The sequence below is a fragment of the Gasterosteus aculeatus genome, chromosome 20, assembly GCF_964276395.1.
Source record: "Gasterosteus aculeatus chromosome 20, fGasAcu3.hap1.1, whole genome shotgun sequence".
NCBI lineage: Eukaryota > Metazoa > Chordata > Actinopteri > Perciformes > Gasterosteidae > Gasterosteus > Gasterosteus aculeatus.
Genome location: NC_135707.1, coordinates 16,117,208 through 16,130,649, shown reverse-complemented (window position 1 = coordinate 16,130,649; position 13,442 = coordinate 16,117,208). Strand labels below are relative to the sequence as shown.

At 47.1% G+C, this 13,442-nt stretch overlaps 1 protein-coding gene across 32 annotated transcripts in view; it reads left to right on the top strand.

Moving 5' to 3' along the window:
• The window catches only part of plecb (plectin b), a 97,281-nt gene that overhangs the window by 35,315 nt on the left and 48,524 nt on the right, over nucleotides 1–13,442 (top strand). For 10 of the 32 annotated variants that reach the window (XM_078095412.1, XM_078095373.1, XM_078095371.1 and 7 more), the window contains exons 1-2: nucleotides 7,666–8,193; nucleotides 8,331–11,675. The exons of 18 other annotated variants lie outside the window; for them this stretch is intronic. In XM_078095412.1, coding sequence (XP_077951538.1) covers nucleotides 8,366–11,675 — 3,310 coding nt within the window. In that variant the 5' untranslated portion in view covers nucleotides 7,666–8,193; nucleotides 8,331–8,365. Of the gene's footprint in view, nucleotides 1–2,281; nucleotides 2,722–7,665; nucleotides 8,194–8,330; nucleotides 11,676–13,442 lie in introns of those variants that run through there. 4 more of the 32 variants (XM_078095395.1, XM_078095390.1, XM_078095403.1 and 1 more) reach the window with 3 other exon arrangements.

The window sequence follows — 13,442 nt, the reverse complement described above, 5'->3', positions numbered from 1 at the left end:
TGGTGTTGCGGGTTCGCGTCCAGCACCGACTCAAACTGAAGAAGAACACGTTAGTTTGCTTTTTTGTTGTTCACCCAATTTAATTATACTCTGCTGCACAAGGGGCCGTCAATCACACACAACAAGAGCAGTTCCTTTAGTTCATGAGTTCCTGTGAAACACACAAGCATTTAGTCAGAAAGAATCGTCAGGGGAGTGTTGAGGATTTATTAAGTTTCATTTCTGCCCCTTTTTCAGCAACTTTTTTTTTTTCCTGCATACCTGTCTGCAATTGTACCGCGGGCCCAGTGTGTCCTCGCCTCTGTCAGGCGGCAGGATTTCAGGAAAGTAAATCTTGATTTAGGATCAACGGATAAGACACACTTCCCGGTTATGTTCCAGCGCTTCAGTGAGCAGCAGCATTGATTGCAAACCGTCATGGTCTCCCCCACGCTGGAGTCGCACGAGCCCTCTTGTGGGTGGTTCAACTCATTTCACGAATGTCACAGATTATAACGACGGTGAGTCAGCGGCGGGTGCAACTTCAATCTGAAAAAAAAGCTGCCTATGGGAGAAGGGGCCTTTTCTTCTCTCAGCCACGAACAGACGTCGCCCTCTTCCCTCTGAGGAAAGAAAGAATGCAACTGATTCATTCTCTCCAGATGGAGCCGTTTAATGGTGGAGAGGATAATAAATAATATACAATAAACCTGTCGCTGTGTGTGTACGTGCGTAGCGACACGCATGCTGGTGTTCGTACGCGAGTAGTCACCTGTGTTGTGTTTGTGTGTGTGGGTGCGATTAGAAGCTGACCGTCAGGGTGCCTGTCTATAAATACATCTCACCCTCTTCAGGTTACAATGCAAATCCTCACGTTGTGGCAGCGAGGAGAGTCGCAGCCCGGATCCTGTGTCAGGTTTTGTTGTTTGACTGCCGGGTCGCCCGTGGCAACGGCAGCCGGCCCCACGTTTCCCAGAGACCTCAACCGCGGATGGGCACATGGTATTTGACTAACCTGTGGGCTGCGTTGCTACAGCAACCAAAGCATGGCATGGCCACACCCATGTGTGCTTTGCAGACGCTGAGTCATTGATTAAACAGTTGAAGACGTTGTTTCGGATATGTATGTTGTCTTTAAGCAGATGTTTCCTCTACTGTGCTTTTTGCACACAAACGCAGATTAAAGGAAGTGTGACTGGGCTCCGTCATAAGTCTGTGTGTCTGTATGGCACAAACTGGTTTTCCCCGGCCGGCACTGCCAGACCTGTTGCTGCAGCCAATTTAAACCCTCCTCACTAACCAGACTGGACCTCCATTTTGTGAAGGTCCACCTCCATTTATAGTATATTATAACTCCAAATAACTAATACTTAATGGATAGGTTCACATAAACTACAAAACTCACATGTTTGTATCTGTATTTTCTTATTCCTAGCAAAGCCTGCACAATTATGGGCATAATAATAATCAAAATCATTATTATTAATCACTATTATTTCATTCCTGGAGACTTGAAATAAGCACCCTCTTCACAAAAATTCAGTTCATTTTTTATTTTGCTCATTAATATACAGTATATTACTTTTCACAGAAAAATGTTCACAGGCCGCTGCTGTAGGGTTTTCCATGAGCGGAGCATATTTTAAATAATATAATACTACAATATAACAGTCGTAATTAAAGTTAAACTGTTTGATTCAAATGTGATAAGATGACACAAAATCCACCGTCCTAACTCTGGATCATATCAGTCTTTAATTACTAAACTTTTCTTTCTGTGCTGAATCTATTTTTCAAGACATCGGTGCGTGAAGTGCCGCTTATTTGTTTCAAACCCTCCTTTGCTTATCTAGTCAAGATCTGTGTTTCAAAACGCTTCACCTCAAGGGGATTGCCTTTTTAACACAAGGATGGTTACGATTTGTCAGGTTCAGCGCCCCCCAAATGAGTCTGAACATCGTGTTGCAGCGTCTCCTCTGAAGGCCAGTCCACCTCTTGAAGTCAAGTCAGCCCTGACAACACTCAACAGTGTCAGCTGTCACCTGTGAACTTTTGGCTCTTGAAATGTGGCAACATTAATTTCCATTGGAGCGTTCAGTAGTCTTAAATAGCTTAATTGCTCCCCATAAAGAAAGGAATAAGAAAAAGTTGTTGTTGGGCTTCTTTGTGGATGTCTTGGAAGTGAATTTTGGCGGTCCGAATAGTAGTTATTTAGTTCTTTTTTTTCCCCTGGTCCACTTCATTGTAACGTCTGGGGCTGTGATTTGTGTGGTATCTGGGAACAAGGCGCCCAGTGTGTGTCTCCCAGTTAGCTGTTGTCAGATTGAAGCGTGGGCGTCCTTAGATGTATGGGACGTGGGGAAGGGTATCCGGGGCAGCACAGAGGATGTATCCAGGCTGGCAGGGCCTTTAAAATTTATGGTTTAGATGTTCCTCTGCATTTATGGGCCACAGATGAAAAGATGCCCTTGTTCTTTTCCCACAAACACCCTCCCTGCACTGAAGGCACCCCTCAACTCCCGTTCCTCCTCTCCCTCAGACCCATCTTACTCCGCTGGCCAGGCAGCGGGTCTCACAGGGGTGAAAATAAGGAGTAGCAGTGTGGGGTGGACTGGGTGGTGGAAGCAGAAAACAAGGTGTTGGTTTCTGCTGGAGCCACTGAGGCCTTTGTGCAATCGGATAAAAGCGGCATGGACGGAGGAGATCTTCTGGGAGATCGGTTCTGGCTCAGCCCAAAGAAAGGTATGTGGCAAATACGGAGAAACGGCTACAGGGGGAAAAGGAAGCAGGGGGCAGTGAAGGGAGGATTTTGTCCCCACCATGTGTGGCACACGTCAAGGCAGCAACTCATCTTTCACACGTGGGGGGTTTAAATCGGGACGATCCGGCTCATTCCGCGACGGTTAAGTCTTTTCTTGCGCCTAAATTGTGTTACACCTCTCTTGCATGCTGATTCGGATCCCTGGCCGCCTTTTAGCCGAGCTGGCGCACGTCTCTCCCAGAGGAGGAGGAACAAGAGAGTCGAGGGCTGGTTTGAATTTTCTGTTCAAATCCCACTGCTGTGCAGCCTGTTTGCAGCGCGCCGCCGCACAAAAGGCTGATTTTTAATTCCGAATGGAAAATAAAACATATTGTGCTTTTTGAAAGCGTAGATGTTGACGGTTGGAGGGAGGAACACTTTGGCATCCTCCGCATCCGTCATAGGGAACATCATTAACCCGCGGACAATGTCCTGCCCAGTGTTGGACGTGCCACATCGGTCATGTCGCCGCTCCTACTTCCGGTCCGTCCTCGTTCGCCCCCTCTCGGATTGGGCACACGTCCAAGGCTGAGAGGCTGGGGCCGGGGGGGTCGTGAGGTGGGGGCGCCGGCGCTAACACATGAGAGTGTGGGTAAGAGCGAAAGGGACTTGGCACGCAGTTCGGCTGCTCCTGCTTGCTTTTGGTCGGTAAAGTGGGGGAAATGACGCATAATCTGTGACTTGGTTTCTTTTCCACTCTGGAAAAGGAGAAGTCGGTGTGAACCGGGACTCGAAGGAGTTGAGAGCACATTTCTATATTTACCAGTTGATAGATTTTCCATGTGCAGTTATGAGTGTACTGGTCAGACTTTTACGCAGTTACACGGACTTTATTTTATGAAACAAAGAAGTCTTGATCTGCAATTGCTTTTAACAAGTCTTATATAACTCCAAAAGATATTTACGGGGAAGGAAAAAGTGTTGGCAAAGGCGCAAGAGCTGTTGCCACAGCGCCTTGATTGATTTCAGACCATTACTCTGTCTATTGTTCTTGCCTCTCCGCTCTGACCACAGCTCAGAATGTTCCTCCTTCTGCTGTGACTCGGCCCTCGTTCTTACCATCCAGGAACAGTTGATTACTTAAACTCTCAGCAGCGCAAAGGATGCCAAAGACACCTCTCAGTCTCCTTTCATGCGCCGTAGCCTCTAACACACAGAGCTTCTTTGTCTCAGGCCATTCTGTGGTTTGAGACACTTCTGTCTGTTTTCTGTTTGTTTAAACAGTAACATTTGTTTTGTACTTGCCACCTCCTAAATAAGCTCAAGTCTCTTTGGCTCTGAATGCAACTCACGGGTCCCCACGGATCACTAATGTTTAACCACTAGATCAACCCAATTACCCACAGAGTGGCCGGGGACCAGTCAGGGCTGTTTCAAGGTCCTGGACAATTCAAAGTATAAAATAAAAGAGGACGAGTTTTGTGGATTTAAAAAGGAACAGCTCGCTGGTGCCGTAATCAGGCACGGTGTTGATTAGATTCTTATTTGCCACCATAGTGCTCTTTTGGTCTATTGTGAGGTCCCACTGGTTTAGTGTAGGTGTTTGTATTGCAGTAGCTACATTTGATTCATTACTTCATAATAAGCCGAGGCATTCATTTATTAATTAAGGAGAATTGACAAAGCGGGCGGCCGATCAGCGTTTCCCTATAGGTTCACCACCCTGCAGGGGCCAACGGACCGGTCGACGGGGAGGTGAGTCGGGTCTACTTAGGGCGAACGGACCCCATGGCGTCCCTGTGTGCGCGCACGTGTGTAGGCGGAACTGCCGTGCGCAGCGAGGAGTGAAAAAATAAATAGGTACGGGAAAGACGGGCCAATTATTGCTTTGGGGAGAACCCCCGGCTCCATTTAAAGCCGCTTACAAGCATGTCTATCTTTAGCACAATCCTTGTGGTCAGCCCTGTCAGGGGCCACAGCTGTCCCTCCCCGAGGGGGGTCACTTGCTCCCTGAGCGGGTCACTCGCGGCTCTCTATCCAGCCAGGGGACAAGCTTCCCAAATGAATAATGCGCCGATAAAAAGATAAGTCTCTTGCATTGCAGGATGAAGGGCAGGTATGTTGGTGCCAACCGTTCAAAAGAAGCTGTTGAAGCACCTCTCTGTGTTTTTATCCACCTCATTAGCTCTTACAATAAGTGCTTAACAGTTGGGACCGTACTTTCAGGGCAGCGTGCTGCACTTCAAAGAATCAGTTTCTGCTGCTCAGCCTGAAGGTTTCAATGGCTGGGAGACGGCAGGGACGTGCATATGTAAAGCTGACGCTTACACTGGAGTTACATGTTCCATTCTTTAGGAGGACTCACCATTCTGACATGCGTCTTCAGTTTTAAATTCTCACTAACTTCTGTTAGTGTCAGCGCACACATCAGTGGGCAAGAAGGGCTCTGCTGACACCTGCTTTCCCTGGAAGTGGCCGAGGTGGCTTGGATCTGATAACAGAATGGAGGGCAAGGGTGCAGGACCAATGGACCACGGAGCGGCAGGCCTCCACAGTTTGGCGGGGACAAGTCTATTCTGGGACATCGTCAAAGCGGCAGTAGACTCTTAACCAGGAAACTATGCTTCCCCAAAGTCGTATTACTCCTTTATCTGCTTCAATCAATCAGATCATGTTTCCATCTGCAGCTGCCTGCTGCTGTTTATAGACATAATGACATCGGACCGTATTAGTTCTATATTGAGCGTTCCCTAATGATTTATTATCTTGCTACCGTCCAGCCTTCACACATCTATTGTGGCCACCGGGTCGCCGTTAAAAGCGGCGGCCGCCGTGTTCATAGCCAGGCTTCGTCAGAATACTGTATTTCTCTGGAAGTCGGGCATAGTTAATATGTGCAGGGCTGAAGGGGACTGGGCCCCGAGCCAGAATACGGGTCACGGAGGGAAGTTTGAAGTTCACTGAACACTTTGTGCACAAACAGTGCATGAAATCACACTGGTACGGGGCTAGGAGATCAGAACGCCATGCATGGCGATGCAGGTTACCCCGATGTTAACACTTAGTGGACTGTCGTATAATTGGGACTGATGTATTTGTGTTACTTTTTTAATAAGTTCCTTAAACTGTTTTGCATGATCTTTGTAACTGCCACAAGCTACCAAATGGATTGAGTAATAAAATCCTTCATATACATCCCCGTACCACTCCCTTCCTAGATAAGCCCACGTCTGCAGATTCACACATTCACACCACCTCCACCACCGCCTCTGTTCCAATGTCACATAACTGCCCCAAGTCAATCATAAAACGTTTTGCAATACAAAGGAATGCCGTCTTATACAATGAGCCTGAGGATAGTTCCTCTACTGAAAACGCCTTCAAACTGTCAGCCTGAGTCCTTAACCTTAGACAACCAAATATTTCACAACATGTACAGCAGCATACCTGCTATAGGTGGAGTACATGGTCGACTAGTCTGACTGTTAACCAACTGTTAAATGACTTCTTTTTATGACACTATTAGTAGACACACAGTACCAGTCAAAGATTTGGACGCATTTTCTCATTCAATTTAAGGAGAAAATGTGTCCAAACGTTTGACTGGTACTGTACGTGTCACCACAGGAGCCAAAAACTGTTTTTATCATTTTCATCTTTAACACGTGTCTGTGGTTTTACGCACATAAGAATGTAATTTTGATTGCTATCAAAAGCATTTGACAATTTGCTAATAGTTTTTTTGTTTAGATCCCAGTGTCTCTTTGCAAACAGCACTGATTAAGATGTCTGATTGATGACAGTCAAGTCCAACTTCTGTCCAACTTCCAACTGTCCAGCTGTACCCACTTCTGCCCTGCTGCAGCCCTTAATTAAACTTAAACAGATATGTGTCTGACTCAGAATTAAACAGATATGTGTCTGACTCAGAACTGCCTTACTACTTTTGTCTGTTGCCATGGCAAAGAAAGTGAAAACAGTTGTGCCAGTGTTTGGATGTGTAAAAGCGCGTGTGGTTTCAACCAGCAGGCGGAATGCATCATTTCATCGCCGCCACAATTTCGCAACTGGATAGCTGTGTTCCCGCAGCGTGAAACCATGTACTTACTCTACTTCTCAGTACACGCTTCTTTTCTTTCCAATGGAAAGAGGGAACAAGAACTCCTGCTCTTTTTTTTTCAACAATGGTTAGTTTTCCTTTCAGTTTGTCTCGGGACACTGGGCTTGAGAGGACACTCACCCTGACACAGAGAGACGAATGGGAGACAGATGTCCAGAAGGGAGAAGTGATCTCTGGAATAGAAATGTGATATCATGTTCCTGGGAGCACTGAAAAGGTTAGCTATAATGCGAGGCTCTTTATATAGTTTTGCGAGACAGAATCTTTCCAGCCAAGTCCAGGCTGAATGTTAGCCGTCTGAAGCAACAACACAATTTTAGGGGGCTTTACAGCCTGTTGCATCACTTTAAATGTTTCCTGATTAATGAAAACGGGAAAGATTAGTTCATGTATTTTTCTTTCACTTGGTGTTTTGGTAACATTACAACAAACGCAGATATGAATCTCTCTCTCTCTCTCTCACTCTCTCTGTTAGAATATATTTGAATATTTAATGGTTCATTTCAAACTGCCAGTGTGTGAGTCAAACTATCATGGCAGTAATTCTCCTGACACTCTGCTGCTGATTTGCACATGTTTCCCTCAAATGGCATCTTCAACATTAGACATGCAAAGGACTGCGTGACATGTGGTCCGAAAAGCCACACCTTGTGCGTAGGGCAAGAGCTCCCCAGTGATACCTGATCGGCATATGTGCAAGACTAGACACCATACTCGATTGATTCATGCCAAGGGGGGGGGGGGGCTGCCTTTCTCTAAACTAATCTCTCTTTAGAACAGCCCATTTACTATGTGTGTGTGACACTCCAAAGGGTGTTTGTTTGCCAGTCAAAGTGTGTGTTTGGAGGTGTGCGCACACGATGAAGGAGGCGTGTGGGTTCCTGTGGGGTTGGGTGTTTCTGTGTAAGTCACAGAGCTGCAGAGCCTGTGCTGAAACATTCTTCATAGGCGTTTTTTCTCCGTTCCTTTGACTCTGCTTCCTCGATTCCAATCGTTACTGCCTGATCTTAATTTGCTTGCTTCCTTCTTCCTGCAGAACTATTTACTTTAGTGAGACTTTTTTTCCATGCCAGGTTTTTTTTCACAAGAAATAGAGTGAGGAGGGAGGAGGAGCCCGACTGCGAAGGTTGCCTCTCTCTCTCTCTCTCTCTCTCACACTCGCTCACACACCACGCGCCCTCTTCCATTCTGTCATTGCCATCTCGGCAGAGCGGCGACTGTTCATTCCCAGCCACGCTGTACGTAAAGGTGGTGGGGGGGAACAGCATACGCTTAGTTTTGCTGAAGTCCGATTTCAGAGAGGAATATTCCTGTTTTTCTTCACAAAATCCAAAGGATCGTCAAGAAAAAGAAAGTAAGATAAAAGGATTTCAAGGATTCTTTCTTTCGTTTGCTTTCTAATTGAATTCAGAAGCATGTGAGGTTTTGCCATGCGATTCTTTGACAGGTCAGATTGTCTTATTTACGGTCCTTTCATGTTGTGATTTTCAGTTTTGCTTTGAGAGAGCACACTGACATAAAGCACAATGGTTGCTGGAATGCTGATGCCTTTGAGGGAACTGAGGGCCATCTATGAGCTCCTGTTTAAAGATGGTGTCATGGTGGCCAAGAAGGACAAGAGGCCTCAGATCAAGCACCCTGAGCTAGAATGTGTGAGCAACCTGCAAGTGATCCGCGCCATGGGGTCTCTTAAGTCTCGGGGATACGTGAAGGAGACATTTGCCTGGAGACACTTCTACTGGTACCTGACCAATGAGGGAATCGTTTACCTACGCGACTACCTCCGCCTGCCCGCTGAGATTGTCCCCGCCTCCCTGCAGAGGACCAGGAAGCCACTGGCCATCGGCCACCGGGTTCCACGGGTCCAATCTGTAGAAGGTCCTACATCCTATGTTCCCAAGCCGGGCCGCTGGGGCGAAGCAGAGAGCCAGGAGGCGATGACTGAGCGCCAAGGCTACCGGCATAAGATGATGGTTCCCGGAGAAAAAGAGAGCTACTCGGATCGGACCCCCAGGTTTAGGGGTCGTCCACCAGCCGGAGAACCAGTCAGGCCAAAAGCATCATATGAGGAAAGAGAGGAACGGTCTTGGAGAGGGAACGACCGTGAGGCGGGGATGATGGAGGAGACCAAGGTGAGAAGAGTCTCTCATCAGCAGCCTGAGGTGAGCAGTGAGAAGCCAGCAGCAACATCACAGGAGAGACGAGTGTCTGAGGTCCAAAAGGAGAAGGCGCCGATGTCCGTCCAGAATCAGAGAGCAGCTGTGAGACAGGATGCGCCGCAGACCACTCTGCCATCAGGCTCCACCAAGACAGCCCTACCATTAATTGTGGCTTCAGGTGCTGCAACATCAAAGATTCCAGCTGAACCCTCTTCACACAAAAAGGAGAAGCTCAAGACCACTGATGAAAAAGCTTCAACTGGTTATGTTACAACAAGCAGTTCAGCTATCACAAGGCTTCCTGATACAAAGATTAAAGAGGAGAAGACTAAAAAGGTGATTGTGGATCCTACGACTGCAGAGGTTAAGGCTACAGCTGGAACGGCAAATTATAAAGCACAGCCCCAAACAGTTATTAAAATAACCGGTGCTGGAAAAAACAGCAGTCTCCCGCCTGCCACTGCTGCCTCTATAAACACAAAACCCGCCTATGAAAATGTCAAGGAAGAGATGACAAAAAAGGTGACAGTGGATCCAGTTAAGTCTGCAGAAGTCAAGGCTACGGCTCAAACAGTAACTGATAACACGAAGGCCCGGACGGTTATCGCAGTCTCTGCTGCTCAGGAAACCTCCAAACGCCCGGCTGACACCGCCGCTTCCGCCTCTGTCATCCAAAAACCTGTCAATGAACCGAAAGCTAAAAGAACAAAGGTTAATGAGGAGCCTGTTAAACTGGCCGAAGCAAAGACCCCAGTCGAATCCAAAATGCATTGTGAGAAGGTCAAGAAATCTGTCAGTGAGGAGACCAGCAAACCAAAGCCCAACAGTACCACCAGCAAACCCGAAAAGGAGATCTCTGTTGTAAAAGTCACTCAGGCGGCCATTGATGCCAAAGTGACCACAGTGAATCTCTCAGGCGAGCCCAAAACCGATGAAACTACCCAGAAAACTACTGAAGTGACCGAGTCCTCAGTACTTGAAGTTAAAACTACCATTACTAAAACAACTCTCTCAGCACCCTTGGTCTGTTCTGAAGACGCAAAACCCATCAAGGGGCGGGCTACAGAAACCGAGAGTACTGCAAAACATGAGAAAACTGATGTAAAGGTGACTCCTCATGTCCAGAAAGAGGTAAAAAATGCACCAGAAGAAACGCTTAAAGTTCCACTACATGATGTCAAACAACCTGAATTCAGTCAAATGAAAACCACCACAGAGGTGGTTGTGGAAGCCAAACAAATAGTTGAAGGAAGCTCTAAATCAAAAAGGAAGAAAAACAAATCTCCAGGGGACAGTCCTAAGATTATCAACCCTGAGGAACTGCCTGACTTGAAGTTGGTGAAGGAAAAACCTCGCACAGACAAAAAGGAACTCTCCAAAGAAATTACAGGGAAGCCAATAATGGAAATCCCTAGAAAAACTGAGGACCAGATTTCTGAAGGACCGTCCCTACCAATCGATGAGATTCCAGCAGTGCCCCCAGTGGACCTTGTTGGTGATGCAGTACATGAACAGTCATGCTCACAGGACAAGACAAAAGCTAAACTGCCCCACACGGATCCAGTTAAAACTGAGGGAATGACTGTTACTAAAGTGGAAAAAGTGACAGTACAGAAAATAACTCAAGTGGAACTCATCCAATCAAGTTATAACCCTGAGGACAGAAGCCCTGAAGCAGCGTCAGAATCTCAGACAACCACAGGCACCAAATCCCTTAATAATACAGGGAAACCTGCAGAGGAGTCTTCAAAAGGTAAAAAGAAAGGCAGGGGGAAAAAGCAGGTTCAAGCAACAGTATCAGACGCCATAAATCCTGTGCTTTTGCCTGAAGCAGAGGCATCGCCCTCCTCTAACATTACATCATTGCCCAAGGCGCTAGTTAAAGAAAGGGCTGTTGCAACCTCTGAAGAGACCGAACTGAACGTTTCTGCAAAAAACACCCCTCAAAGAATGTGCAGCGAGGAAGCGAGGCCAGCGGCAGCTGTGCTCTGTGAGGCCCCGGCAGACAAAGGGGAGGTGGAGCCATCGGGGCTCTCTGCTGGAAAAATCAAGCGGGAGGTTCCAAAAGCAAAAACATCCTCCTCTGTGAGGGGAGAACCCGCAGCCGGAGAATTAGCGTCAGCAGCACCAGCGGCGAAACCAGAGGCAGCTGCAGCTCAGGCACAGGCCGGCCCCCTCGTCAAGCGAGAGGAGCCTCCCGGAGTTGCACAACACTTGGCCAGTCAGGCAACAGAGCGCAGCACAGAGAAAAGGCTCTCCTTCGGTGGCGCTTTAAAGCAGGAGGAAGCGAAGAAGAGGGACTCTGAGGAGGACACACCCTCTGCCCCTGCCACGCCCGCAGCGGCCCAGCTCGACCAGCTTCACCTTGGGGACAACGGCGAGCGCATAAGCCCCGACACAGACGGAGACGCCATGAAGAGGAAAATCGTAGTGGTTGAGGAAATCGTTGAGGTGAAGCAGGTTCTTAGTCCGGAGGGCACCGAGGACCAATCGCCTCCTCCACCTGTGCAACCCGACGGCGAGGAACTGGACCTGGATGTGCTGGAACAAATCGCCTTAGAGCGGGCACTTTTGTCTTTGCCGCCGGGGGCCAGGGTGCAAGGAGCCTCGCCTGAGGGAACCTGGGACCACTCTCTGGAGGACCCAGAAGAGAAGACATGGCCGCACTTCATTGAAGGTTTGTTGGAATGCCTGCCAATTAGCCTACCTCCCGCCTTATCTTACTTTCACTTTGCATGGGACGTGATTGCTCTCACAATGAAGATCTTACGTTGGGTGTTTAAAGGGGGCTATTCTTCACATTGTCATATGCTTAAAGCTGACGTCTCTTCCACTGTGTTATTTGGGGTGATTTGATCACAGTTCATGGCTTGAAGCTGCATACATGCTATGGAGCTCAGTCTCCACTTTCTCTCTTTAGGAGTGGTTCAGTTGAAAATGTGTCTTGGTGTAAATTATCTGTGTATTTATATGGATCGAGTGTCACTAGTGTTCGAGACATTGTTAGATTTCACGCAGACATTTTAACATGGAAAAGTTATACTTAAAATCTTTTTTAAAAATCTGTAAACTATGCATTACGTACAAACTGAATTTAATAATTTTATATAACAAACCCACAAAATCATCAAAAAGTTTGGGGAAATGGTGATACACTGAACTATGCACACGTGTCATAGAAGACAGTGTCATCCTGATGATGATATTGTGCAGACTTAAAGTCATTCCAGCAAGGTGGGGCTCTTTGCCTCGCCCGTTCACTGCAGAGACGCTTGTGTGCGAGCGAAAGCCAGAGGCAGGGAGGTGTGGTGCTTTTGGGAACATTTGTTCCCTTTGCCCCAATAGTACTGTGTTCTTGGCACTGTTTCATATGATGTGGTTTATATTATGTGGTTGCATCTCCATTTCTCTTTTCAGCTTGTCTTGTCTATAAGCGGTAGGGCCTTTCCCTTGGTGGGATATGGGAGTTATGAAGACAATGTGATAACAGCAGCATGCAATGGATTCCTCTGCTGCATCTGGAGATTACCTCCTTGGAAACGGTGCCATTTGATGTTGGCTTTGCTGAAGTGAAACTAGTGAATCACCATTCTCCAGCACGTTCACGTGACTCTGTGGTTTTGGATGATGTCTAACGTGTCCCCACTTTTAAAAAGTGATACGCGTGTCATGGTGACTATCATTTGTGTTTGGGTGCATAGCAGAGACTTGGGCGTTGTCTTCTGTGGGCGTGAGAAATGGATGTCTGGGAGATGGAATAGTTTCCTCACAGGTCTCAGGGTTTGGTTCCACACGTGACAGCCAATGTGGATTCAATTAGCAGCCTGGACCCGGGATCCAATCTGTGGTACTACACAACACACAAAGAAATATTATGAGGAACATCTTTATTTTGAATTATGGAGTTCTACGGTGCTATCAGACCTTGGACAGAGCGATGCCAGTCTATCAGATGACCACAGCGTTGAGTGACCCACTGCTGACATCTGCTGTCCATGACACACCAGTGTCATCCGTCATTGATCATATATAATAGTCCTAAAATCAGTCCTGATTATTGCACCACCAGCACATTTCACATCAAGTAGCTTTGCCTTCTTTGCACTGTTGTCCAAGCAGTTTGTGATGTAAGACACGGTGGTGGTTTATTTGTACCATCTTCCTGATCCTCCTGAGTGTGGTATTCTAGGTATTTTAGCTAACCAAATAGCTGTCAGCAGACGCAGTTACACGCAGGGAGAGCACGTAAGGCACGTCTGCTTTTGTCTTGCTACAATCTGTCTTTCATTACATTGATGTGGAAACCCGGAAAAAGGAAAGGATTTGAAAAAAATCTTGCGCAACAAACATTTCATTTTGCTTGTTTAAAGGAAAAAAAAAGACTGGTTTTGATTCAAAGGGCACAATTTGATTTTCTTGAATGGAGGGAGCTGTACGTGCTTTG